This window comes from Nothoprocta perdicaria, unplaced genomic scaffold (assembly GCF_003342845.1).
Source record: "Nothoprocta perdicaria isolate Ctin4 unplaced genomic scaffold, notPer1 scaffold_30, whole genome shotgun sequence".
Taxonomy (NCBI): Eukaryota; Metazoa; Chordata; class Aves; order Tinamiformes; family Tinamidae; genus Nothoprocta; species Nothoprocta perdicaria.
Window position 1 is genome coordinate 223,647 of NW_020455533.1, and position 26,117 is coordinate 249,763.

General features: G+C 35.1%; 1 protein-coding gene across 1 annotated transcript; it reads right to left on the minus strand.

Annotated features, from left to right (window-relative positions):
- Window positions 1-2,431: 2,431 nt before the first annotated feature.
- TDRD12 (tudor domain containing 12) lies at window positions 2,432-25,804 on the minus strand. The gene is made up of 31 exons (XM_026042371.1): window positions 25,712-25,804; window positions 24,249-24,298; window positions 23,566-23,727; window positions 23,072-23,208; window positions 21,572-21,691; window positions 21,160-21,215; window positions 20,119-20,204; window positions 19,297-19,495; window positions 18,641-18,729; window positions 17,196-17,281; window positions 16,661-16,721; window positions 16,206-16,316; window positions 15,656-15,841; window positions 14,700-14,856; window positions 13,329-13,456; window positions 12,739-12,930; window positions 12,203-12,331; window positions 10,792-10,909; window positions 10,189-10,328; window positions 9,896-10,113; window positions 8,588-8,675; window positions 7,810-7,997; window positions 7,303-7,513; window positions 6,782-6,874; window positions 6,198-6,367; window positions 5,656-5,768; window positions 4,989-5,043; window positions 3,385-3,498; window positions 3,140-3,293; window positions 2,980-3,046; window positions 2,432-2,656 (listed from the first exon to the last, which is right to left on the minus strand). Exons 2-31 carry the CDS (start codon window positions 24,294-24,296, stop codon window positions 2,574-2,576), a joined length of 3,759 nt encoding a protein of 1,252 aa, XP_025898156.1. The 5' UTR covers window positions 24,297-24,298; window positions 25,712-25,804; the 3' UTR covers window positions 2,432-2,573.
- Between the last annotated feature and the right edge of the window lie 313 nt (window positions 25,805-26,117).

The following is a 26,117-nucleotide window of genomic DNA, read 5'->3' on the forward strand; positions in this document are numbered from 1 at the left end:
AAGCTGTTTGTTGAAGCTGTTTCAATTTAAACATTTATGCGTTCTGAATTAGTATGTTTATCCTGGTGGATGCTATTTTTGCAACTGTATTTGGCATATAAGATATTTGAGATATGAAAAAAAAGAAGATTCATACCATATTACAAGTAGATGCCAGAGCTTTTTTATTACTATGAATACGGTAACAAAGTACTTCATTTTCTGCATTAAAATGACTTAGAAAAAACACCAGAGAGTTTTCAGTTATGAAGATACTTACCACCAATACTTTGTCAGGATGCCCACTGTGTTCTGCTGCTGAAAGAACCAAGTAGCTCCTATTCACAACATAATCTACAACAGGCCCCACAAAACTGTAACGTAAACACAAAGCAACTCTGCTCTCTCATGTCAAATGTTGGAAATCAAGTAAAGACTGAGGAAATAGGGATTAAAGCAAAAATGAAAAGCCCAACTGACTGGAAGAGACAGAAAAAAAGTCTTGCAAGGCAATAAGTAAAAGCTTCTCAGGTATTTGTTCAAATGGCATTTAAGCAGAAATAAAAAGTTAGCTTGTAGACTTGCATACAAATGCAAGCAGCCTCTGTTCTCCCTGCTTAGGGCAGACAGATTCTGGTTAACATCTTTTATACTCCCTCACTGCAAAGCGATAAAAACCCCAAACCTCCACACACCTCCAAGACATATAGCAACATTTTAAGCCAATTAGTTTCAGAAAACTGACCAAAGTACTGAAAACACCGATCCTTCCAACACCAAGTTGCAAGTGTATTCATTTCAAAACAAAATATTGAGAAACTCTTCAGGACACAAAGTTCACACCAACTCTAACCTAACAGCTCGATGAAAGAATCTTTTTTCTATTTTTTCTACAGCTATATACAACTAAACAAACCATATGTTTCTATATATTTCACTCTTGGTTTATATATACAGAAAAACATTCCCAAAGGTACATATAAAACGATGTAACTAATTCACTTAAAGGAAATTTTGTGGCTATAGCTTCTCCTTCACTGTTCTTTATACACTGGCTCTTGGCAGTTGCTATCAGGGTGAGGGAGGTTTTGCCTTCATCTCATATATGAAGTCTTAGTTCCAAACAATCTTGATATTTAGCAGGCACATCCCAATGGATTTAACTTCCAACAGAAAAAAAGCTCTTCACACTGTATTTAGGTACGAGACAAATCCAAGTAGAGCAAAATGTGCATGGTAGGAAAACATCCTCCTCCACTAGGCTTTTTAAGCTGGTTGTTCAATGCTGGTCAGCTCAGTTAGCATGACAGGATACAACATGATCAAAATAAAGTTAATTATTTCCATTAAAGTTCTTCTAAGGCAATTAAACTTCACAAATATCTATACCCAAGTGAAGATTATAATTAAGCACAGCTATAATCAGGATCACCACGGTAAATATTTTTCTTTAACCACACATTTACTACCTACTGCAAACTTTTCTGTTGCACTGCATTTTTCCATTGGCATCAGCAATATTCTTCAATAGTCACAAAGAACAGAAAAGCTTTCTTGAGTGTTTATGAACACTACAAAAAAATATAAAGTATGTCACAGCAATATATACTATTACAGATTTTACCCATTCTTGAAATAAAGGAATACATACAGTGTTTCTTGAAAGAAAAATCCCTCCCAAAATACTCTTAACCCTCTTGTTAAAAACACAAGTTTAAAACTCTATTCTAAATCACTGTGTCGGGAGGACCGCAAAATGCACTGAGATCTACGAATGCAAAGAGATCAATACCAGGTTTGTGTATTATAAATGGCTTTTAAATTTGACATAAAATATTCTTGACAAGTACAAATACAACAGTGAAACAATTTCCTAATGCTGAACCAGTCAGATGAGAATTACCTAGATTATCTAGATGACAAAGGATGTTTGGATACATTGAGACGGAATGAGTTCAGCAAAAGCATTGATGGAAAGTGAAGATGCTGAGATAAATACCGAATCTCCGCAGTGCTCGTTCCAGGAAAGCTGTACAACTCAGAGTTTTGTACCATCTCAATACATCTCCAGCCAAGTAACAAAACTAAGCTGCATCAACACTGCAGCAGACACCTTAATGACACAGACCCGACACATGTGATGATCACTAACAGAAGTGACAGTGTATGCATGAAAGGGACATAGTAGAAACAACTGGTCACTAGAATTTATCTAAAAGAAAGAAAGAATAACTATCACTAATACTGCAAATTCATTCAAGCAAGTAAACTAGAAGCTCTGTTAACTGCAAGGAAAATCAAATGCCTCAGAAACTAAGTTTAATCTTTGCATTTATTTTTACTGTTTGGACATCACATTTACATATGTGCACACCATCAATAAATGGAATTTTAAGGTGAAGGCATTGAAAAATATACAGTGTTTTGTGAAAGTCAAAAGGCAAGAATGTCATTTACTATTTGCTTCCTACATAATTAAGGACAGTTCTGCAACCTGTGTAGTTAGTTTCACCAACTTGACTGGAAATACTCATAGAATAGAAACAGTATTTTGAAGCATAAATATTAGTACAGGAGAGAAATTTATCTCCAAATTAATCATCACTTTCTGTTTCACTGTCTTCTGAAGAGTCCATCCATTCTGTTACCACATGAGCATAATGCAACTTTTTAATACCTACAAGTAATGAACAGAAACATTATGAAGTGAGAAGATCAATAGTTTCACAACAAATAATATTCCAAAGTGTAAGAAAGTGCTGTAGACTACAATTCAGACCAAAACACTATGATCTACTTTATTTTTGAAACATGCTTTTCTAAAAGAAAAATTCCTTGCTATATCTAGCCATGTAATTGAGATGTCTTCCGAAAACAAAAGAAGGTTCAGTCAAGAGTGCCACTGTCTGAAATATTCAATTGTTTCAGATATAAGCCTACACAAATATTAACATGCTTATTTTATGCATGATGAGCATCAACATTTGGTTCACTTCTTACCAACTGGAAATGGGCCTTTATCCTCAAAATCTTCCCAGTGTTCAAAATCCAAAGACACATGAAGATTCTGTTAACAAAAACATTGTTTGAAATACTCCTTATGAGGCACAGTTAATATGTTTGGAACATTTAATAATTTTCAAATTCATTTCCATTTCACCTTATTTTTCAGCAGCTTGCACCAGAGCTCTCTTTCCTCTTTTGCAAGGACAATAACAGCCTCTTTATCCTTAATCACACACACAGACTTCTCTGCAAGTATGGGCTGGTGCAGTTCCATGTCGGCCAAGTAAGATTTGTCTCCCGAAAAAGCACTATGTCAAGAAAAAAAAATGTAGAAAAGCTAAATAAAGGCTGACAACAGTCAAGTTTTATGCTTACTAAACTTGTATTTCTTAAACCTACCTGAAAACCACCTTCTCCTTAGAGAATTCACATTTATAATCAGCTATACTTGTTATTTTAACTTTCACTGTAACAGTTTCTTTGTTCTGAAACCATTTTATTTCTGGATAAAACCTAAAATAAAGAGAGTTAAAACACAGCTTAAGGAAGCAAATGAGTGTACAACCATGATTCTCCCTGTAAGCAAACAAGCAGCTGAGCTCTAGCATTTGGATTGAGTACTTAAACATAATAATTTTACATTGTAGAATGTCAGAAAAGCACATGATATCCTGTCAGCCATGAACTTGCTACAAAGGCACTACAGTCTCAGTCATTGGAGCAGCACATCTACTAACTGAAGTGGAAAGAAACACAGTGCATGCATCAACTATCATTAAGCGTACTGCCTCATTTTACTGCATCATAATTAATCTTGAAACAGCAATGGAAAAGGTAATGGTAACAAGATCAACCTCTAAAAAGAAAGCAAACTTTTTAACCAGCCAGGCACACATTTCAGCAAGGTTTTCAACCACATACTCAACTGCTGTTAAATCATAGGATGGTTGAGGTTGGAAGAGACCTCTCAAGATCATCTAGTCCAACCCCCCGGCTCAAGCAGGGACACCCAGAGCATCTGGCAACTGGGATAAAAAATTCACTCTCAGCAGAAGACAAGGAACACGAGCACTTTTAATTTGGCAATTTCCCCTCTTCTCTGCCTCAATTCTTTCCAACTGAGACTTCACTCAAATTATATTGCAACCGATAGAAGATAAACCCCATTAGAAGAGTGTGATAGCAGTTCATTCATGTTGCTTCTCTTATTCTTTGAGTCCCATACAAGCTCTCATGAACCTAACTGATGAGTCACACCTCAATTTAAATTACTACTGAAAAAATCCTCCATGTGGCAGCAAAGCTGCAAGAGAAGAAACATGCACATTCAATCTTCAATAATCCTTTTTGTTGTTTTCTTCCTCCTCCTACTCCAACAACTTTTCCAACAGATTAAAATACATGTACATAAACACAAAATATCAAACCATGGCTAGCATGATAGGTAGAACAGGAAAGAAAAACAAAAAACAAAACAAAAAAATCCAAGAAAAGCTGTCTGTTCCCGAAGTCCATTCTTCAGGAAAAACTGAAGAATGCTTAAAGATCCACTGTGTTCCACCTTTCCTACCAACTGCAAGTAGGATATCCCTTAGTATATTCATAAAGACAGCCTAGCCTAGATAAGAAAAGGATTTAACACTTATTTCTACTGCATGCTCCACAAATTGTCTTATCCACAAAGCACCTTACAATTTCTTCCTAACAGGCATCCTAAACAGTTGCAAATCTACATTACTTGGATCCATATTCCAAAATGAAAAACAGGCCATAATTCCATGTTGCGGGCACTCACTTTCCAAACAAAATCAGATTTCTGTTCTTTTGAAGAACAAAGTCACATCAAGGACAGACACTCAAAACCACTTCATGTCATTAAGTATCAATACTCAGCAATGGATAGATAAGTTATAATTAAACTATATTAATAGATGGAAATAAACACAAGTAGTTCAAAAAGATAAAATAAAAACCTAGCAATTACTCATTCTGAATTTTTGTACCATTTATGCTGATGAAGGGTAGAGTCTTCTGCTTCTTTAATTTCAGCTACATCATCTGAAAATAAATAAATACCTTTTGGGTTTCTTATCTGTACAGTAGAAACCAGACAGTTCCAGACTATCATAGTAGTGTCACAAAAATAACTTGTCAGTGTTGAGTGCAAGTATATATTTGTAATTATACTGGGTACTCCCCATTCAGAAATATTTCACAAAGTTACTAACTCATCTGAAAACTTTAACTGAAAAGTAACTATTATAGTTGGTATTTAAAACAAAACAACCAATTCCTTCCACCACATTTTTCTAAGTCAAGAAAAAGATTTTTCCGATCTTTGAGGACTTAATTGATAGGTAGCATTTAAATTCTTATAATGGCTACATTTCACAGTTTGAAAGTGATATACAAGATTGGAAAGGAGTTGAGTCTACATAATTATGTGCTTTGAAGCTCTTTTTAAGTAATAAAAGAGACTGTAGAGAGTATTTAACTCTGAATTTTGCCAAACACTAGTCGTAGAACATAACCTATCTCCTCTTTAAGCTAAAGGCAAATTCCAGGCAGAACAATTTCATCCTTTTCAAATATTAAAGACTTCATTTTTTTGCACTTTCTTTACTGAAAAACACCCAAATCCTTCTCCTCAGTAAAATAAAACACATTTACCATATGGATGATTCTCCATAGTCATTTTGGAAGAACTACGGCTTTCATTAGAGTTTTCTTGTATATTTTGCAAGTTGCACATATTTTGTGGACTGGTCATTTCCTTCTTTAATCTTGTGGACATAAAAAAGGCATACTTTTAAAAGAAAAGTTTTACACAAACTTAATAGCTAAAGTATTCCTAATCATACTTGGAAATTCTTTCCTTCCTTTTTCTTTTAAAAAGAAAAAAAAATTGTACATACAACAACTATATATTTTCTTAGAGCTGTGTATTGACTAGTAAGCACTCAAAAAGACCCAAGTGGTCTTAATAAAGACAAGAGAAACCGAGTTGAGACTCAAAATTACCTACCTTAATGGCTAGTTTTGTCACAAAAGAATAGTCAGAGAAAAGCACACATCACAAGCACCATTATTTCCACGTCTAAATGAAAAGTTCATATTAAGATTCAGTAATATTTCTGTTTCTAAATATCCAATTCAGTGATTTTTCCCTATACTTAAATAAATACAAAAAAAAAATCCTTCTAGACACTTACAAAGCCCCCAGGTTCTTCTCATGAGCTGGTACCTTCACATGTCTGCACAGCTTCTGAAGTTGTTCTATGTGTTCTGGATTGTCTGTTCCTAGCCCCATGGACAAAATCTCAGATCGAACATTGTATTCATTGACAGAGGTCTTCAAATTTGAAAGCCTAGTAACTCGAACCTTGAATTCCAGAACATAAAAGATGAAAACAACAGCTTATAGACTGTCATCACCTCTAAGCTGTTCTTCAAATAGAAAACACAGTAAACATCTCACAGCAGTAAACACATCCCCATTCATTTACGTGAAACATACTCATTTATGTGAAAAAAAAAACAAAAAAGCTTATTTCCAAAATGCATTTTTACTAGCTGCTTTTGGAATACTCTGAATGACATTATGAATTAATCTGCTGCTGTTACTTCAATTTAACTCTGAATTCAAGATAGAATATGTGAGTGTGCCTACTCAGAAACTAATATAGATGAATAGCGTTATGCAGACACTGAATAAAACAATAAGAGGTAAGAAACCTATATATATATATATCAATAAATTATTTTTATCTAAACTCCTAATGCCATAATGACTTACCATTGGGTCAACCCAAATAGTATTTCCCAAAGTTAGCACTACTTTTGCTTCATGGGGATTTCCTTTGATTTTGTGATAAATGTGGCTAGTAACCTTAAAAACAAAGGAGCAGTCTGTTTTAGATGTGCAAAAACATAATTTTGCAGTTATTTTAAGCTCTTCAAGTTGTTTCATTAAAATTAACCATGATAGAGTATTCAGTAAATTATTTTAATTAACTGACAAAACGCTCCAAATATTAACAAATTAAAATAGTATTACTCCTAGAAGATGGCGTTTTCTTAAACGAATGATACTTAAACAGATCATCTTACAGAGGACATCCTTCCCCTGTTACTCCCTATCTTCACAGCTATCTTCAGATAGGTTCACTTTATTATCTTGCAGACATAAAAATTAAGAAAATTAACTTAAATTACCTGAACCTATCTGTTGGCAGTATTAATACGCAATGAAGTTTGAGAACTCATACTTTTATAACTGTTTTTATATAGAGACAAGGAAAAAAAGATGAACATTACCCTTGGGTTCCATTCAATTTCATTATCAATGGGCTTCACACTACAAACTATAAATTCCACAGCCTGAGGTGGCAGACACTGAAATCTTGCAGGTAACTGAAGCAGCTGATGGCTCTCAACTTGACTTATTCTGCCTTCATCTACGTATTTAATGGTAACATTAGAAAATAATTTTTCTTCTTTGTTTGGGGAAACCTCTACCACCTGAACCCTTCACAAGGGTTAGAAAGGAAAAATTAAATTCTTATTTATAATATCAGTTGTAAAAAACTTAGAATTTACTTTTCTAATAGTTTAAAAATTAAATTTTTACAGTAAGCAAAACAGAAAATATATTTCATGTTAAGATGTTACATATTTTTATAAAATTACAGAAATGCATATGCACATGGGCACTTATTCACTTTAGTTTCCGTATAGAAACTTAGAAATTTCTTTCATAAATAGCAGAAGTTCAAATATTTTATACTGAAAAAAAAAAAAAAGAAAAAAAAGGAACATTTTTACCTGTGAAAAAGTGCTTCTTCATACAATGCATACAACGCTAGCCTTTCCACCCTTTCAACACAGACCTTATTGCCGGGGTTCTTAAAATAATCATTGATTTCTTCAGCAAGAATTGCATATTGGTCCTTTTGTTTATCTATTATGCGACCAAAGTAGTTTGTTGCATTTATAATATGGAGAGGCAATATCTGCAACACAGAATATACAAAGGGAGAAAAAAAGAAACTAAAAAAAAAAAAAATCTAAATGATTTTTGAAGTTAACTCATGTTCAAGATACATATGTCTTTCAATCCTCACTTCTAACAACATGCATTTCTCTTTCCACCAACTTCTTCCCCTTCCCTTTAGAATGTTAATTCTCATCTTCTGTGCAGTGAACTTTGATTATTAAAAATCTACAGGAAATTGAGAATCTTTATTAATTTTGGTCAATGATCTCAGTTTACATGAGGAAATAACCAGAACATATTAGCCCTGCCAACAGAAAGCTAGGCTATAAAAATCTTCATTATTAAGGCAGAAGACAGTCAGAGAGCAGCTTAGTCACCAGCAAAATGTTTTCCTTTCAGATTAAGGAATAAGGAAAATATTTTACACTGCTTGTTTATGCTGTAATCTTGCAAGTCCAAGGTGAAAAACAAAATAAAAAAAAATCCCAGTGACACAGTACATAATAATATTAGTGGAACCTGAGAAGAAAAATAGTGATGTGCTAAATATGGCTACTTAAGATCTGCTCTCTGTACCTGAAAACAAGAAGAATACTAGTAACTTACTGTCACACACCCAGGTGTTGCTATAATTTTATCTGTCATATCTGTTTGTACATTAATGTGATGACGATCTGCACACACTCTCCTATTCCTATATATTAGGAGAAAAAACAGTTTAGAAAGCAATCCTTTATTTTCAGCGATAAGATATTTTGATGCAATTTAAAACACTTCAAATACCGAAGTCTGTACAAGTCCCAAATGAGACAGAAATTGGTTACCAAACAGTACCAATGACTGAAGGAGATAGTTTTGACACTTTTATCTGCCTGTCTTAATGAGTTAAGCTTATAATAAAAAGAACACCTTATTTTAGACAAAAACAAGCATTAAAAATAGCCCCCCTCCCCCCCCCATTACTCCTAACGATCTCTTCCCTGAAGTCATAGAATCATAGAATCATAGAATGCCGAAGGTTGGAAGGGACCTCAGAGGTCATCGAGTCCAACCCCCCTGCTCACGCAGGGTCACCTAGAGCACGTTGCACAGGGCTGCATCCAAGCGGGTTTTAAAGATCTCCAAAGAAGGAGACTCCACAACCTCTCTGGGCAGCCTGTTCCAGTGCTTTGTCACCCGCACAGTGAAGAAATGCTTCCTTAAGTTCCTGTGGAACTTCCGATGCTTCAGTTTGAAGCCATTTCCTCTAGTCCTATCCCTGCCCACCACTGAAAAGAGGCCGCCCCCCTCCTCCTCACTGCCTCCCTTGAGGTATTTATACACGCTGATCAGGTCCCCCCTCAGCCTCCTCTTCTCCAGGCTGAACAGACCCAGCTCTCTCAGCCTTTGCTCATAGCGCAGATGTTCCAGGCCTCTGATCATCCTGGTAGCCCTGCGCTGGACTCTCTCCAGCAGCTCCACAGAGCTGTCATAACTGACAATGTTTTAGCTTCCTCCCTCAGACACTACTTATGGTCCATTTTTACACAGCTCAGAGATAAGTTACCATCCACGTGCTCACCTCTAAGGAAGGTGAGGATAAAGCACATACCAGCCAAGTGAAACTGTGCCTAGAATAATAATCAATCTGTGGTTTGAAGCTCACTCAAGTACATCTGAATCAGTGCTAGGACCATAAATTATGGCACCAGACTATGTACTGGTCTCCAGAAAAAACATGTTCATTTTTTGTTCTTATAAAAGTACATAAAGACTAGCACAAACAAAGCAGTTAAGAATGAACCACACAAAAAAAAAAATTGATTCAAGTTAGTATTCCACAGGAAAAAAAAAAAATCAAGTATCTAATACTAGTAATGATTCAAAGCAGATAATGCCTTGTTATGAAAGTATTGGGAAAACTTATTTCCTTACTTGCAAATACCAAGTGTTTTAAGATAGGTGCAGAGTGGCCTTGCAAACTTCTTCTCTTCTTCAGCTTCTAGCACCCTGGCAGTAAAATCATGAAGTTCTCGTGGGATTTCAGTTTCAGCATGCTCCAAATAGCGCAGGACCCCAAGAGCATGGCAGGCATCATTTTCTGTCAGTAGTAAGATTGACCTTGCCTTTGACTCCTGATCTACCCAAGCACCCTAAAAATAAATAAAAAGCTTATCCATGTGTAAGCATCAAATGTTAGTATTAACTTGTTCATGATTTGCTCAAACCTTCTCTACCACATTATCGAAGTTGTCAGACATGTTCTGTAGACGCCAACCAAAGATTCTTGGAGAAGAAGGAAAACTGAAATGTATCACACAAGTTGCATCCGTAATTCCCAAAGACTGCATGCAGTCATCTGTTAAGACTAAAAACATGTTTTGTACATACAATGTATTTAAATAGTGCTACAATTATCTTAAGTATTACATCATATTTAACCTATCTTTTACCAATTCAGCTGTAACAACAACAAAAAGATCTTTTTAAGATACACTCACATAAAGTATTAGGTTTCTTCAGTAAAATTTCATAAACAAATGGTAGATATGGGAATACACGTTAGTTGCCTCTAATTACCTCTTGTGTAATCCCGTATCTTGAATCAGTATCAAGACAACCAGAAACAGCTACTTGACAAGCACTTCACAATTCTTTATCCAAGTCAAACGCAAGCATAAATCTAATGAAGCAGAACATCATCTGCTAACATTTGACAAAATAGCCTTTTCCCTAAGCCCTTCAGGACTGCACCAGCAAGATGAGCTAGTAAAATGTAATTTACTATGAAAAAATAATTGCAAACTGACAATGAAACAGAAAATACTCACCTAACACAACACGACTGCCAGAAGTGCATTTTTTTGTCCAGTGCTGTAGAGCATTTTCAAAATTAAACTCACTTTCTTTATGTATTTTCACAGAATATACCGAATTGCTTCTCAGTGCCTGATGATGAAAAAAGTGACATTGACATACTGCAATAACTGCTCTAATGAACTCTCTTAGTTTTAAGTATATCTTGTTAGCCTTTAGCTGCCCTTAGTTACTATAAAGGGAGAGTCAATAACAGGGCTATACAATTCTTAGGTTGTTTGTATGAAATCTACTTAAGAATAAAAATATTCATTTCCTACATCAAAAGGCTCTACACCTCTGTCAAGTTCAAGGATCATAAATTAGAAGGGAAATACGAAAGCACCGAGTAAATTAAAAACCTCAAGTGTCTAAATGAATTAAGTTAACACTTATTAAAGATACATCAACACTTATATCAACACTGATCAGTTAGTCATACACCCTTTCAATCTGTCATCCTTGAAGCTATCTCCAAGGTTTCTTCAGGTTTTAATTTTAAAATCCTCACAGCCTGCCACCCTGAGCCCCAGATAATATCCCCCTCATCCACACCTGCCTATCCAGGCTCAACAGCACTGCTCCCCAACGCCTGCTTAACAACCAAATCACAACGAACATCATTCTTACTTCATAGGTTCTGAGGACCAAGAAAATTCCAATTAAAGCGCAAGAAAGATTTCTTTTTTTCTATTCTCTATTACTGCGTGCATTGCACAAAGACTAAGCACAGCAAGAAGTCCTTAGTCTTCCTCTCTCAAATACTCAGTACGCAACTCATTAAGAACAAGTTATAAAGTCATAGCATGTTCCATGTGGAAAAAGCTTTCTGTCAGTTTGTGAGAAAATCTCTACCAAGTATACTATTCTCTCAATCCCCGAGGACTTCAAGCCTGGCTTAATTATGGTGGATTTTCACAGGATGGCAGGAAACACTTCCCTCAAACAGGGGCAATAGCCCTCATTCTACAACACCAGTTATCAGAAAGGCAACAGAACAAAATTTTGTAATGTCATGACCTTTTCCTGCTCCCCCCTCCCCACCTCCCCAATCACTTCTTTAAACAAAGACAACCTTCCCCTCTCTTCCCCCGGCCCCAAAAAAGCACACATCCTCACATTGTCAGAATTTTTACAGAGAAAAAGCCACCTTGATCCAAATCAAGCTTCTATCTAACAGTCACATATCAGTTATAAATTCAGTAACAGACTCTATGTAGGACATGCCTGTCAGCTCAAGTTTTTTAGAGCTGGCAAAAAGGTAGCGTTGGGAGCTCTTCTTAACAGAAACAGCCAGCTTCCAGATGCATAGCCCTTTCCTCTTGGGAGCCAAGATATTTAACTTGTCATATTAACATTTTAAGTAACATGTAGCTAAACTGTTACCTGATGAACCATCTCTGCTTCATTTCTTGTACTGGTGAATATCAGCATCTTTTCAACATGGTTAGGTGTTAAATCCAGTATTCTGAGCAACACAGCAATTCTCTCATTGTTCAAGCAAAGCTGCACAACCTAAAAGTCAATATAAAATAGAGGTTATTATTACATAATTCATGTAATGACATTTTGCTACATAATTCTTCCTTCACATTGTTATAGAACATTACCTAAGAAAAAAAGAAAAAAAAAAAAAACAGTACACCCTAGCTTTTTTGCTAGCTCACAAAAGGTACACTTTCTGGAAAGGACATCAATTTAGGATATTTTGAAAAGCCTATGTTCACTTGATAAAATCAAACTAATATTATACAGATTCACTAAGAATCAGCTCAAGCTGATGAGATATGAATCTGAACAGTGCTCTGCACCATCAAACTTAAAGCAAACCAAGCTACCAGCAGACTAGCATACTGAGTGTCATCAACACACACCCAGTAAGAAATAGTATGCACACAGCTGCACCATTCCCAAATTCCTACCTGTTGGACATTTCCATATATGGAAGCTTCTTCCATAGCAGTTATCACAACATAAGGATCTTTCATGAACTCCTTTAGTAAATGTGCTAAATGCTTATTCCAACAAGTTCCGACAGCAACGATCTGATGTGGCGAATATAGTCGTTCTTCTATAGTTATAGCTTTCCTGTAACAATCTAGTAGGGTAAAAACCTATTAAAAAGAGAGAAGTTTTTTTTTTTTTCCTCTCTCTCTCTCCAATCCAGTGAGTATATTACCAGAATGGACACTGTTTACACTGTTTGATCAAACAAGGTAAAAGCAGACCTAAGAGGTCAAGGGCAGTCATTGAAGCACGAAAGAGGACAAAACAGAGCACTTATTCCATTAAATAAACAAACTACACACCTATGAATGACAGAGAAAGGTTACAATTCTATTTTTCTTGTATTTCATTTTGCTAAAACTGAATAGTTTTCTCTCTTCACAACTTATACTCTGCAATGGGGTTGAGAAGGGTTGTTTCTTTGAGTATCTTCCTGCACCTTCAGGACTGTTATGGGCATGGAACAGAAAGAGCACATCACCATTTGAATGTAGAGCCCATTTACCTGTTCACTAGCTTCAGAGAACAGCACCTCAATCTCATCAAAAATAAGATGGCAAAGTCTAAGAAATAATAAACTGTGATGTTCAAACAGTCTCAAGAGGCTGTATGGTGTAGTCACGATAACTTCACCTACATGGTAGAAGAACAATTGTTACGTTCTTAATTCATAACTTAAAAAATACAAAAAAGCTACAAAACCATACTCATTTATTAAAAAGGACCTATCCGCCTTTCAGATGCCTCATCTTGAATATTTAGACACATGTGTGTATGTGTACATATGGGTAAATACATGGGGTGTTTAAAAAATACACACATGTGCACTTACACACACACGCATGCACACAGAGGCACTTGGACCCAACTGTCTGACAAGAGGTTAGCAAATATTTTGGTTTGCTGGTGCAGTCTTCACCCTTGGAGATTTTCCAGACCTGACTGAATTAAAGCCCTGTGCAACATGGTCTGATCTCATGGCTGAGATGGATAATCACCAATTATTGTGGGCTTTTTAACAAAAAGCTCATACAAGATTAGCAAAAGCAAATAAAGCTTTTTTTTTTTTAAATACTTAGTAGTGCAAAGCTCTCAGCAGCTTTTTTGCTGTCTTTTATGCTACCTTTTCACTATATTCTCTACTCACTATAGATAACTACAGAAATTATATGAAAGTTACTGTAATAAATGTATTACAGTAAGCATATTGTAATAAAGAATAAACTGCCATTAAAACAGCGTCAAAGAATATAATATTAGCAAATTATGCAATATTATCTGCAGTGAACTACTATATCCTTTAGAATCATTCACATCCCTTTACCAATACCTTCTCTTTTCCTTTTGTATGAAGGATACAGCAGAACTGCATCCAGTCTGTATGCTGTAAAGCAGCATTAGACTCATCTTCCAAATATTTATCAATAAATATATATACACATAACTCACAGACATGGAGGGATATTTGTGTATACATATTTCCTTGTTAGGAATGAATACTTACACATCAACCAAAGCTATTACAAAACCTGGTTCCAAAAATCAAGGAATATCATAATTAATTCTGCTTCAGCATTATCTTTGGTATATGTCTACAACTAAACTGACTCAAGACTAATAATCACAGAGCTTAAAACAAAGATGTTGAGTGTACAGGTGTTAGATTCACAGAACAGCTTTAATAACATTTAAACAGCACTACTGGAACTCCATACAAAATTAGTGTTAAAAATACAGAACTATAAAGTTACAGAACAAAAGACCTACAAACTATTAAAAGCTTGTCACAATTTCCTGAAGTTAAGACAACCCATATAGTTTTCAAGTATATTTCAGTAAATAAAAATAATTTAAAACATTTAAAAAAGGTTCTTACATCCTCGATGGATTTTAATGTCCCTAGCTTCTTCTTTTTTTTCCCCAACTATTATCAACATGGGATGAAGAGGTCTGGAACATCTGCTGTATGTTTTCAATAATTCAAAAACAAGTTGTGCCTTCTTCCATCCAGGACACAGAATTAATGCTAATGGCTACATTTATGCACAGACAATTTTACACAGCATTAGACAACAGTTCAGAACCTTAAATATTGGCATAGCATGTTTTAAAGCAAATAAGATCTGCAAAACAGGATTTAAAGCACTTTAAAAATGAAGCTTTTAGTACTATAATACATCCTAAATGCAGATATTTCAGATGCAAGGAATCTTAAGTCAAGATACCTAGAAATATAAAGAGGGATGCATAAAACAAAGTAAAATGTCCAAAAATGTTCAAACATAGAAACTGCAGCATCTTATTTTATTAAGGTTGTATAAGACAATTTCCAGACGTCACTTCTGGTCTCAGTAATTCTACGCTTCTGTGATCCGATGAAAGTTACAGAAGGAATTCATATATTTAGAACAGCTAATAGATGTTTTTAAACAGCTATCATAAATCTGAATTTAGTAAGGACAAACTATCATCTTAATAACAAAACTTCATGGAATATTTGTGATATGACATTAATCACTTCTTAGACATTACTTGATAAATGAGTTTCAGGCCTCCAGATTCAGGTAGGGGATTCAAATCCCCTTTAGGCGGGGGATTTTGTATATAAACTCCTAAATATTATAGAGCTATACAAAGACATTCGGGAGGAAACATTCAACATTTTTTGGATCATTTTTCTAAATGATGCACTTCTACATGTGCACTATAAAGCAGAATACACTTCTTTAATATATACATACTCCACTCCATTCGGCAAGTATTTGTAGCAACTTTCTGACTGCAAAACTTAAGAACTGATGGAATATATAACAGAGGATAATATATACATACTCCACTCCTATTCGGCAAGTATTTGTAGCAACTTTCTGACTGCAAAAACGTAAGAACTGGCGGAATATATAACAGAGGATCATTTCCCTGATGTGAGATGGCAAGTACATCACATCCTCGAGCTATTGGTGGCCAACAATAAGATTCTGTGAAGTTAGGGCCCAAAAAATTTTTCCGGATAAGTTCCTACAGAGAGGAGAATTGCAGACGAAAATGAGGTATTTAAATGTTAATACTAACAAACAGAAATAAACAAGGAGCATGTTATAGTCTGTTGATTTACTTTCCAATAAACATCCTTAGCATCCATGAAAATAAACTTAGATTCAAATCCTATGATGTGTGACAGTAGCTGATCTTTAAGAAAACTGTATGAAAGTCTGACCAATTCTTCTAAAGTTTCTTCATTTATTCAGTTATATAAACAGCAGCTTAAACATTCCTTGAGTAAGAAAATGTATTACCACAATGATGTGGTATCTGAAATCTATGTTGGGACACAATACTATCCTTACAAGGCATTCAACGTAATACTAAATATGAGCATTACCTTTTTCAGTTCATCGAAAAGTGGCGCTGTTTCCAAAATTGTAGATGGCTCAATTTTGTTGCTAAGAAAAACAAAGTTTTCTTCTGCACTAATGTTCTGAACATTCTGAAACTGTACGACAAGCAGAAGATAGTTTTAAGGACAATATGCTATAAAAAGATTTTAGTTTGCATACATTGACACATTAGCATTTCTTGTATTTTAATGAAAACAGATCAAAAAAACCTGTATCATTACATTTGGATGCAGTTACACATCCCATTGGTGAGTCGAACTATTAGCATCTCTTTCTTTCTAAAAGATTTCAAAACTGTCGTAACACAACAATGCCTGAAATTTCTCAGAAGAATACATTATATGTTTTGTGCGCACTTAGTTTTCAACTACAGCATCAAAATACAAATAAAAGACTAGCGTAATTGCTCAAATTATATGCAAGTTAATGCCTAAAATACCTGTTGGTCTTCTCTAATGAGGTGAGTCTTCAGAGGATCAGAATTTAAGAACTGCAAAAGTCTGAAGTGTCCAGACATGAGAAATAATGTAAAGAGTAAAATATAAACAATAAATACCACAAATACCATAAATACCATGAATAGTATTTCAAAAGTCTTCTCACAAACCAAGAATTCACTGAACTGTCAGATGTCACAAGACAAGCCTGGCACAAATATATTTACGTTCTCACTTCCTTAAGTTAGGAAACATTATAGCTTATGCCTAGAATCAGCTGAAGCAACTTAACATGTTTAATGGGCAGGGCAGTACTTCTTCATAACATGCTTTTTAAGACTTTTCTTTATATTTAAAAAAATGTTATTTTTGGTGTAGATGAATGTCCACAACTTCAAAGCATCCTCTAAGTTTTTTTTGTTGTGTTTTTTTTGTTTTGTGTTTTAAGAACACTCAGAACAATGATCAAAACCATACTACAGCTCCTACAGATTTGGCTACAGAGTTATTTTATATAGTCTACACATTGAATCATACCTGTTCGTGTGACCCATGTTCACATCCGTGTGAACATGAACAGCTGCGTTTTCCTCAAAAGGCAAACTTGGCATTTCTTCGACAATCTAACAAGAAAATACAAACAAGTACTTAAACATTGAAATTCTCAAGATACATATTTTTGAAAAGAGATTAAGTACACAGAGCTAAAATTGGACTTCGTGCCATACTGCAAGATTCTCCAACTATTTAGATACCTGTTTGTACAAAGTTGCAAGCTTGAATGATTGTAACGAATTTGGATTAAAATTTTCAGGAAAAAGTCTAACTTCTTGTACTGAATTTGTAAAATCTTATATTAGGAATCAAGAACAACATTAAGAACATAATCCACACACAGTTTTTGACTGTATCTCTGGTTACTGCTGTAAATGAGGACTCAAATCAACAAGACTTATAGCATGAACATATACTGATTAGTTACTACACATATACCATGTTTTTAAAGTAAAGCTAAAAAACTTGCACACTACAAATTGAAGAAAAATAAGAACAGATTATCCATTGCTGCATTTCAGAACAGGTCATCCATATGCATATTTACAAAGCAAATGCTCATGAAATTAAGATGCATGACAGAGCAACTTCCTAGGGAAGCAAGCTGTAGCAGGTATTAAATCCCCAATCACTTCTAGAACTTTTAGATGTTTAAGAGGATTTACTAGCATTCATCATACAGCACAAACTTGACCAGAAAGACCTGCATCCCTCAAGTGTCTGAAAAGTAATTCAGCTGGCTGAATATTGAAGAGTATAACAGGAATCTTGCTCTGCTCCAATAATAATTCACTTTCACCATAACTATCTTCAAAATCTTTTGATATTCCAGGGTAAATTCAAATGTGGTTGTCATCCTCCAACTGTCAGCAGAGCTAGAAAATAATTTCTGGAAAACAACTTTTCCTCTGAGCCGAGGGAAGAGCTAGTACCACTGCCATCAAAAAAGCAAATCTTTCCTATAAATCTTTCACAGAAGGGGACACATGACAGAACATGAGATCTTTGAAGAAATAAAAAATGGATACACTAGTATTAAAAGATTAAACATCTAACCTCACTGTCTTCTCGTAGAAGACATGGCAAGTAAGAGACTCCAGGAACGTTTACCAAAATATAATGTAAGGACTAATTTGTTTACAGGGAAACATTAAACATTACCCTGCTATACATAAAAATAATTGAAAATTCTAGTAGGGACAGCTACCATCTTTGTAAAATTGTAAACCAAGGGCTGCATAAAGAGAGGTAACTCCTGAAAGGCCACGGCACACTTTTATCCTCTGTAATGAAAGTAGTACACTAGAAGATTCTGAAATACATTAGGAATTCATGCAGCCCCAGACCTAGGTTACAAAAAAGAACAAGATAAATGACCATAGAAGTTATTATCTAGCTTTGGTAACAATCTGAGACATAATACTTACAGATTCAGTGCTTCCATTTAGATTTGTGCTTGACATGTGGTGATTATGCAGTCCTTTCCTGATAAGGAAGGAACTGGAAACAGTATGACCTAAGAAGAAAATTATGAGTGTGTTATGGAGTTGAAGTTGCCTCAGCACATACAGAACCAGTATTCCAGTATTAGTTACAGTGGACTGCCCCTGATTTGTCAGAGTTTCTATAATTTCTCTAATGAAAAAAACATATATAGTTCGCTTTGCAGTTCTAAAAGATAAATGAGCAGATAAAGTACAAGATTTATCAAACAAGTTGCATTTTTTAAAATTTTGAATCACTAAGCAACTTATAGCTTTAAAAGCCCCTCAGTTGAAGTAAAACCCTCCAAATTAAAAAAAAAAAAAATCTACTATTGATCACAGCCAAGTAAGTTTCATAATAACATCTAATACTATTAAGCATATCAGCAAATACATCAATTTATCCTTAGCTTTTCTACACTACACGAGTCTTTCATCTGATTGACTGCTCTTCTGATACAATAGTATTTTTCATTAAGGGGAAACCATTTTATTCAATTGCTGGACTCAAGACACTAGCCCCAGGATCCAATAAATCCAATTAAAGATAAATGACACATTGTATATACACATCTGTTTCTAATGTACAGGATGCTCACCTGTTTCAAGATTCTTGGATACCTTCTCCTGAAACAGTACTGGTCTAAAAGGAAGTGGAGGATGAGCAATTTTCAGTCCAAGAGGATACTCAACATTTAACGACCTCTGGCTCTCTTCATTTGCAGGACACTCTGTAATCTCTTTAATTTCTTCAAAATGAGCAAAACTCTTTGAGACAAGGTCATCATTAACACATACCTACAAATGACCATATTTTTAATTTTGTATGTACAAGCAATAAACAATATATATACTTTTAGGATGTATTTGAAGCTTTAAATAACAAGATTGAAAAGGTGCCTGTGAATGCTTTCTGAAGAATAAAAAAAGTAATGTCTTCAGGCATCTTCTCCAAAGTAGGTTTAGTTACTTCTCACTAAAATTCTAGGACACAACCTACTGTAAAGAGAATATTTAAAGATGTTTTATTAAGACTATCGCATAATAATATAAAAATAAGAAAGATACCACAAAAAGCACACAAGTGTGTATTTTAAAAATATTAAATAAGATGTTAAAACTGCAAAACTTAATTTTCTTCAAAAACTCAAGATTGTATTTCCATTAAAAAAAAGACTCCAATGCTTAAAAATAGGTACAAGGTGTAGAATTTGTGTCCCTCAAAATCCCTGTAGAAGGCTAAGAGCAATGCAAATATAAAGCCAAGCCTAAAGTTAATGATTTAAATGACTTAGCTTTTATTATACCTGACAAAATTATAAAAACTCATTTAGAAGTCATGCTGTTTCGGTCTTAACCTGATCACAATTTTTTTAATTTATGTAGTGAGATACGCTAACAGATCTGTAGATTAAACTTACCTTTTCATTTTTTATTGTCACATAAAGCAGAACATCAAATTTGTTATCTTCAATAGCACATAACTGGGCTTTGATTTCAGTAGTTGCTAAAGGTGGTAACAAAATCACGAAAATAGGAAAAATATTAACCTCTTACTAAAATAGTAGTATTTTTGCTTTTATTTCACAAACCAGACAAAAATTACATAAAAAAATGTAACAGAATCATTTGAAGATAAACTAATACAAATATATTAGATGTGTGAAGAAACAGTATAAATCATGAAAAGCACTATGTTCTGGTCAGTATACAACATTATCAGAATAAAGACTCCTTATGATTCTCATACTCATCCTCTGCGCCTCAGCTACCTGCTTACTCACAATTAGAACAAACTCCATACATAAAAAAACCCTAGAAGCACATTAGCAAGAAGATTAAAGACCATTTTGATAGCTGTTAGTTGGAAGACTTTTCTGTTTCATACCGAATCAAAGGCTAGATATATAAATGATTGGATGAGCTACTGAAACAATAGATGTGGAAAAGGACAAGAACAGACTAGGAAACAGGTAGTTCTAGTTTGGTAAATACGTACTTGAAGTACAATTAAACAACTATGATCCAGTCACCCACCTGAAGGGGTAAACTGGTAATGCAAACCCTGCCATCTCTACAGAAGACTGAACAACATAGACAGCGAAGAGGGTTGTAATGCTGAATTAAAGGCTGAGGTTAAGGCACAAAGAAGTCCCACTGTCCTCAACAGTTGTTATGAGTGCTATGTTATTCAGCCTCCTTGAAAAACCTGTATCAGTTACTATCTAGTCAACTATTGACCTTTCCATGGCATAGAAGCCTATCATACTGAAGGTTTGCACTTATTCATAGCTGATGACTTTCATCATTTTGGCTTAATCAAAGAAAAACCTTATGGAAGCATTACTCTTGATTTTTAACGTGTATACTTAAGAATGTTGCAAAAATTAACCAAATACAAAAAGTATTTGTTGCTCTAGCAGGAAAAGTTCCAGTTAAGATTGAGAGGATCTTTTATCTACCTTTGAGAAGACTTTGAAAATACTGAGTAGCAGCACAATCCCATCTTCTAGCTGGTCTAAGAAAATAAACATAATATAATCAATTATCCAAAAATATCAACAATTAAAATGGTATTATGAAAACTGACACATCAGAAATGATTTGTCTCAAAACAGTGGAAAGTCTTGAAAACTGTATTCACTAGAACAGAATTAGCAGAATCTTAATATTTATTATGCAAGGTCAGTCTTAACAGCCATGCTTGCAATTTATCACTAAGATCAACTGATTCCTGTTTTAATCCTCATATATTTTTACTGTATTACAGCCAGTAACTAAAAAAAAATGCAATTGGAGAAGTAAAAGACTATCAGTTCAGCATAGAACTCATGTAGAATGACTATAGTATACTTCATCTTAAACTATACTTACATTATTTTTGCAGTATCTTCACAAAAGTCAATATGCAAAGTCACTGGCTTTGTGCGATACAGTCCACATTGCTTTGCTCTGTATGGAATTTGCATAAATGCATCTACTGCAATTCGAATGCTTAAAAAACAAAGCAGAAGCAACATCATTTTACAGAGCAATTTTTACTCTCGAGACATTCCTCATACATCTCTCTATTATCTGTTATCCAGTTCTTACAGAATTTTGACTCCTACTGGAGAACTTCCTGAAGTCATTGCTTTATTCTCTCCAAGAGAGGTGCTGTCAGCAACAATTAATGAGTACTTTTGCTCTGGAAATTAATAATTTCCCATTTGCTGAGAAGCTTTTTGATACTTATTCTCAACATCTTAGATTTCTCACGATATTTAGCCCTCACACTATCATGCTGGTATTGCACATGCCATTTGGAATTTCTTGCTTCTGAGAAAACAGATTTGATTAAGATCAAAAAGATGTAAATGTATTAAAATACATCATCTTCCTTCATTTGCATTTGTTTTCCTAAAAATACCACTCTCGGTAAAGCTATCTGTAAAATGTTCATAAGTAGTTATCCCTTGTACTCAGTTTGCAGGGAGATTTTTAAATAAACCGGAAGATACTGTATATAATGTGTTTAAGATCTGCATTTCATTTTTTTTTAAAGCAGTAAATTAAGCAATTAATTTTCTTCTATCGAAACACACTTTTCAGCTCGCATCAGTGTCAAGTTGCGCTTGAACACAGGAACATTCAGTACTAACCATCACTTAACTCCTAAGTTTTCTTTTCCTTAGGATAAGCTTTCTTCATTTTATAAGTATTGCAAAAGACGCTTATTCAAACTAACTGTACTCAAAACGGTGTATTTTAAACACAGAAATCCTGTCTGAAGCTGAAAACTGAAACAGGCTTGTTTGCTGTATTTCGAGACACTAGAAACAGTAGGTTCCATACTGCTTTATTCAGGGGAGGAAAACAAACACACACACATTCATCTTTTTACATCATGCCAAGTCAGATTGCCAGCTCTTACAAAGTAAAAAAAGCTAATAGACCGAATGTGAAAACACCACCACCACCACATTTGGATATGTGGATGCCATAAAGATATTCAGCAACTGAAACCCTCCTGAAACCTCTATATTTTTTGCCAGTAATCTTCACTGGTTGTCACTTAAATTTCAGTAGTTTATAAACTTTTAGTAATAAAGAGAAACATTTAAATAATGTTAGCAGGCAAGTGTACATTTTGGACATAAATTGCCACTTTTTCAGCTTCCCTTTTTTCATTAAGGAAAAAACATGAAAAAGTTTTTCTTAAAAAAAGCACCAAAGGTCATTTTCATCTACTCAGAGTTCACCACACATCTAGCAGTCTTTTAAAGACTCAACCCACATCTTAGTTAAACCAAACCAGCTAGTGATTGTGTCCTTGGGCACATTAATTAACAAATATATTACAGTGATAGAATCAAACAAACGACTAATACTTACTCTTTTGATTTAACAGAGATATATTTGGCATAATCCACAAGAAAACATTCTGCTAGATAATAATCTGTGCAGGACATGATTGACTTAATAACTGCTCTACACCAGCACTTCAGTTCCTTGCTAAAAACCACACATGTCTGAAAGAGCGAGAAAAACAAAAATAAATAAACGAGACAGTAACTTCTTACAAACAGAATCCTTTTTATCTTTTTTTTTTTTTTTTTCCCTGCAGAGGTAAGATTATACTATTTATTATACAGTCAGATTCCAATTTTAAAAAAATCTGCCAATATTGCAGCTTAGGTAGCTATGAAATTTACATTTAAGCATTATAATGTACATGAAAGCCATTCTCTACATTACTACATATTTTAATATTTTAAAAAAAGATTAATACATATCTAGGATACTTCACTACCAAACCAGTGGAAATATCAATTATTTCTTGTACATAATGTAATTGCTCTGTGTACAAGATAGAACAAGGATTTTACCTGGCCTTCTTCTAATGTTAGGGGCTTTATTTCATCCATATCCCGACAAGATTTGTTATAAAACTGATTCATTTCAGCAATCATGTTTTTATATTCTATTTCATTGGCTGCATAAGGCCCACATCCTTTTACAGTAACCCAAAAGCAACCCGGATCTTCAATCTATTCAAAAAATCAAACACAGGAGAGGGAAAGGGGGGAGGGGGGTGTTAAAATATATTATTATATTCTATAGAAATAGTATTACCTCCCACTATAATGATTAAGACTTCAATAAGAACATCTGAGCAGTAAAAGGTAAAATAAGACTTACAGGCACTTTAAAAACTTAGACAACTGACACTTGGCATATACAGCACGTGAACAAGCAAAACATTTTTCAGTTTTAGAACAGCAGTTCAATAGATTATTTCAAAAGACGTAAAAAAAAAAAAGCTACTATATATCTGAGATTAAATACTAAAATTGAATATTGGCTCTATAACATTCCTACTGATCTCTTTTGAAAGGAAACCAAGATAAACCTCTACGTAAAATGAGAAAAACCATACATGCTATGTTTGACCTTGTGTGTCATAAGAAATGGCTGCTAAATGGAAATGTAGGAGCATCATTTTGTTTGCAAATGTCTTCCACAGAATCCCAGTGAAGCAAAGAGTAGTTCTTTTTATATTTAAGAATACCTCCAATATCAAGACTTCCACCATTTGTAGCTGAGTCTTCTTCAACATTGCTGTAAGAAATTGATAAGCATTTGAGTAATCATTTTTAAAGCAGCCATTAATTTTGAAGTATATCTGATTAGTGTACACATACACTAGACCCAAATGTTTTTGCTACTTTTGAATGAGGTACTAATACAGCTAACATTACAGTTACATACATACACCTACATACATTAGAGTCTAAGTGTGTCTTCTTGAGAAGACCCTATTTTAAAGTCTAATTAAAAGTCACCACATTTACTCACATACAATCACCTCAATTTTCATTGAAACATCGTATATTTATTATCTTCAGTCTATTTTCAGTGCATAAGCTGCTGTTTTACATTTGAGGACCCACAGAAATATTACAGTTGAAAACAGAGTAACTATAATCTAGGTAACTGACCAAATGACCTAAAGGGAGATGCTTGCATTGCTAAAAAAAGAGTTGCAAACTTAATTTAAAAAAAAAAAAAAAAAAAAGGAAATTTTACTGGTATTTGACATTGCCAAAATGAAATACAACTTAGCTTGTAGATAATACATCCTTCCTTTGTAAGTCCTAGGCATAATACACCTACAGACAGTAGACCTCCCCATCACACCTTCATCACTACGTTTACCCTACCACTTAGAAGAACTTACACTAGAAGCAGGTGCTTATTAAGACATTTAGAGAGAAACAAGCTGAGTCATTAGGCATCCACTTCCAAAGCAAGCACTGACCAACTGAACCAAAAGCACCATAGCTGCATGCAGTGTGGTTGTATCAGACACATGCCTTGCAGAAATGGTGCTAACGACTCAGAATTTAACACTACAACAGAGTAGCTAAGCTTATTTTGCAACCTTTACCTAATAATATATCAAATAAGTATAGCAGCATCCACAGTGCTGCAGTATAATGCCAGAATGTGAAGACACATATCCCTCCCCAGGGCATCCACGAGGTTCTTCATTTCAAGAATTACATGAGACACAAAAATTCTCCTTCACCTGTTAGTCTGAGCAACACGGAAGCAAATGAAATATTGGTGCACCACAGATGAAGTATGGCCACAAAAAAAAAACAGCCAGCTGTCCTATCTGTAGAAACCACTTCAGTACTAAGACAGAAATAAAAACATGAACATCTGCACAAAGCTCAGGGCCATCCCAATGCTATAAAAGATATTTACTCAGAAAGAACTCACTAAAGCATCTCATTCCAAATCACTGCCTCCACACAAGAGGCTGGGTGGGGGCCCCCCTCCATAATAACACTGATAAAGACACACCTGGAAGGGAACCAGCTTCCTTTCCCCAGTCTCTTTTTTTTTTTAAATCTCCCTCCTACCTCACCCCACCTAATGGAAATCTCAAAAAAGGCAAAAAGAAACAAACAGAAAAGCAAATGGCAAAAGAAAAAGAGATTTTTCCCCTTACTTTATTGCTCTCACCTCCCAAGTGCTAGTCACTCCTTGCCTGTGCTCTATGCTCCTTCACAGAGAAAGGAAAAGAGAAAGAAAAAGTCCTAACCTTAACAGTCACGACAGGCACCACCCAACCCACCCCCGCTCCCCTCAGAAGTTTCCAGAAGCAGCCAATTTTCCCGCGCGCAGCCCCGCCCCACCCATCGCGCAGGGAGCAGGTGCTTCTCGCGCTGCGGCGCATGCGCCGTCAGAGGGCGGGAGGGCGGGAAGGGGCGGAGCTTCTTCCCGGCACCGCCTCAGCGCCTCGGAGGTGGCGTCATGGGGGGCGAGCTCCGTGTAAGGCGCCGGGCGCCTCTGCTCATCCTCTCCTGTTCCGTGCGGTGCCATTGGTGTATCCAGCAGGCAGCGCAGGCCCGTCACGGCCGCCGTTACA

Coding starts and splice junctions, on each gene's coding strand:
- TDRD12 (XM_026042371.1), bottom strand. CDS start 24,296: ATGTTGAAGAAGACTCAGCTACAAATGGTGGAAGTCTTGATATTGGAG. Junction 12,931..13,328: donor TCTCTGAAGCTAGTGAACAG/GTAAATGGGCTC, acceptor TCTTTTTAATAG/GTTTTTACCCTACTAGATTG. Junction 2,657..2,979: donor TAAAGGCCCATTTCCAGTTG/GTAAGAAGTGAA, acceptor CATTACTTGTAG/GTATTAAAAAGTTGCATTAT.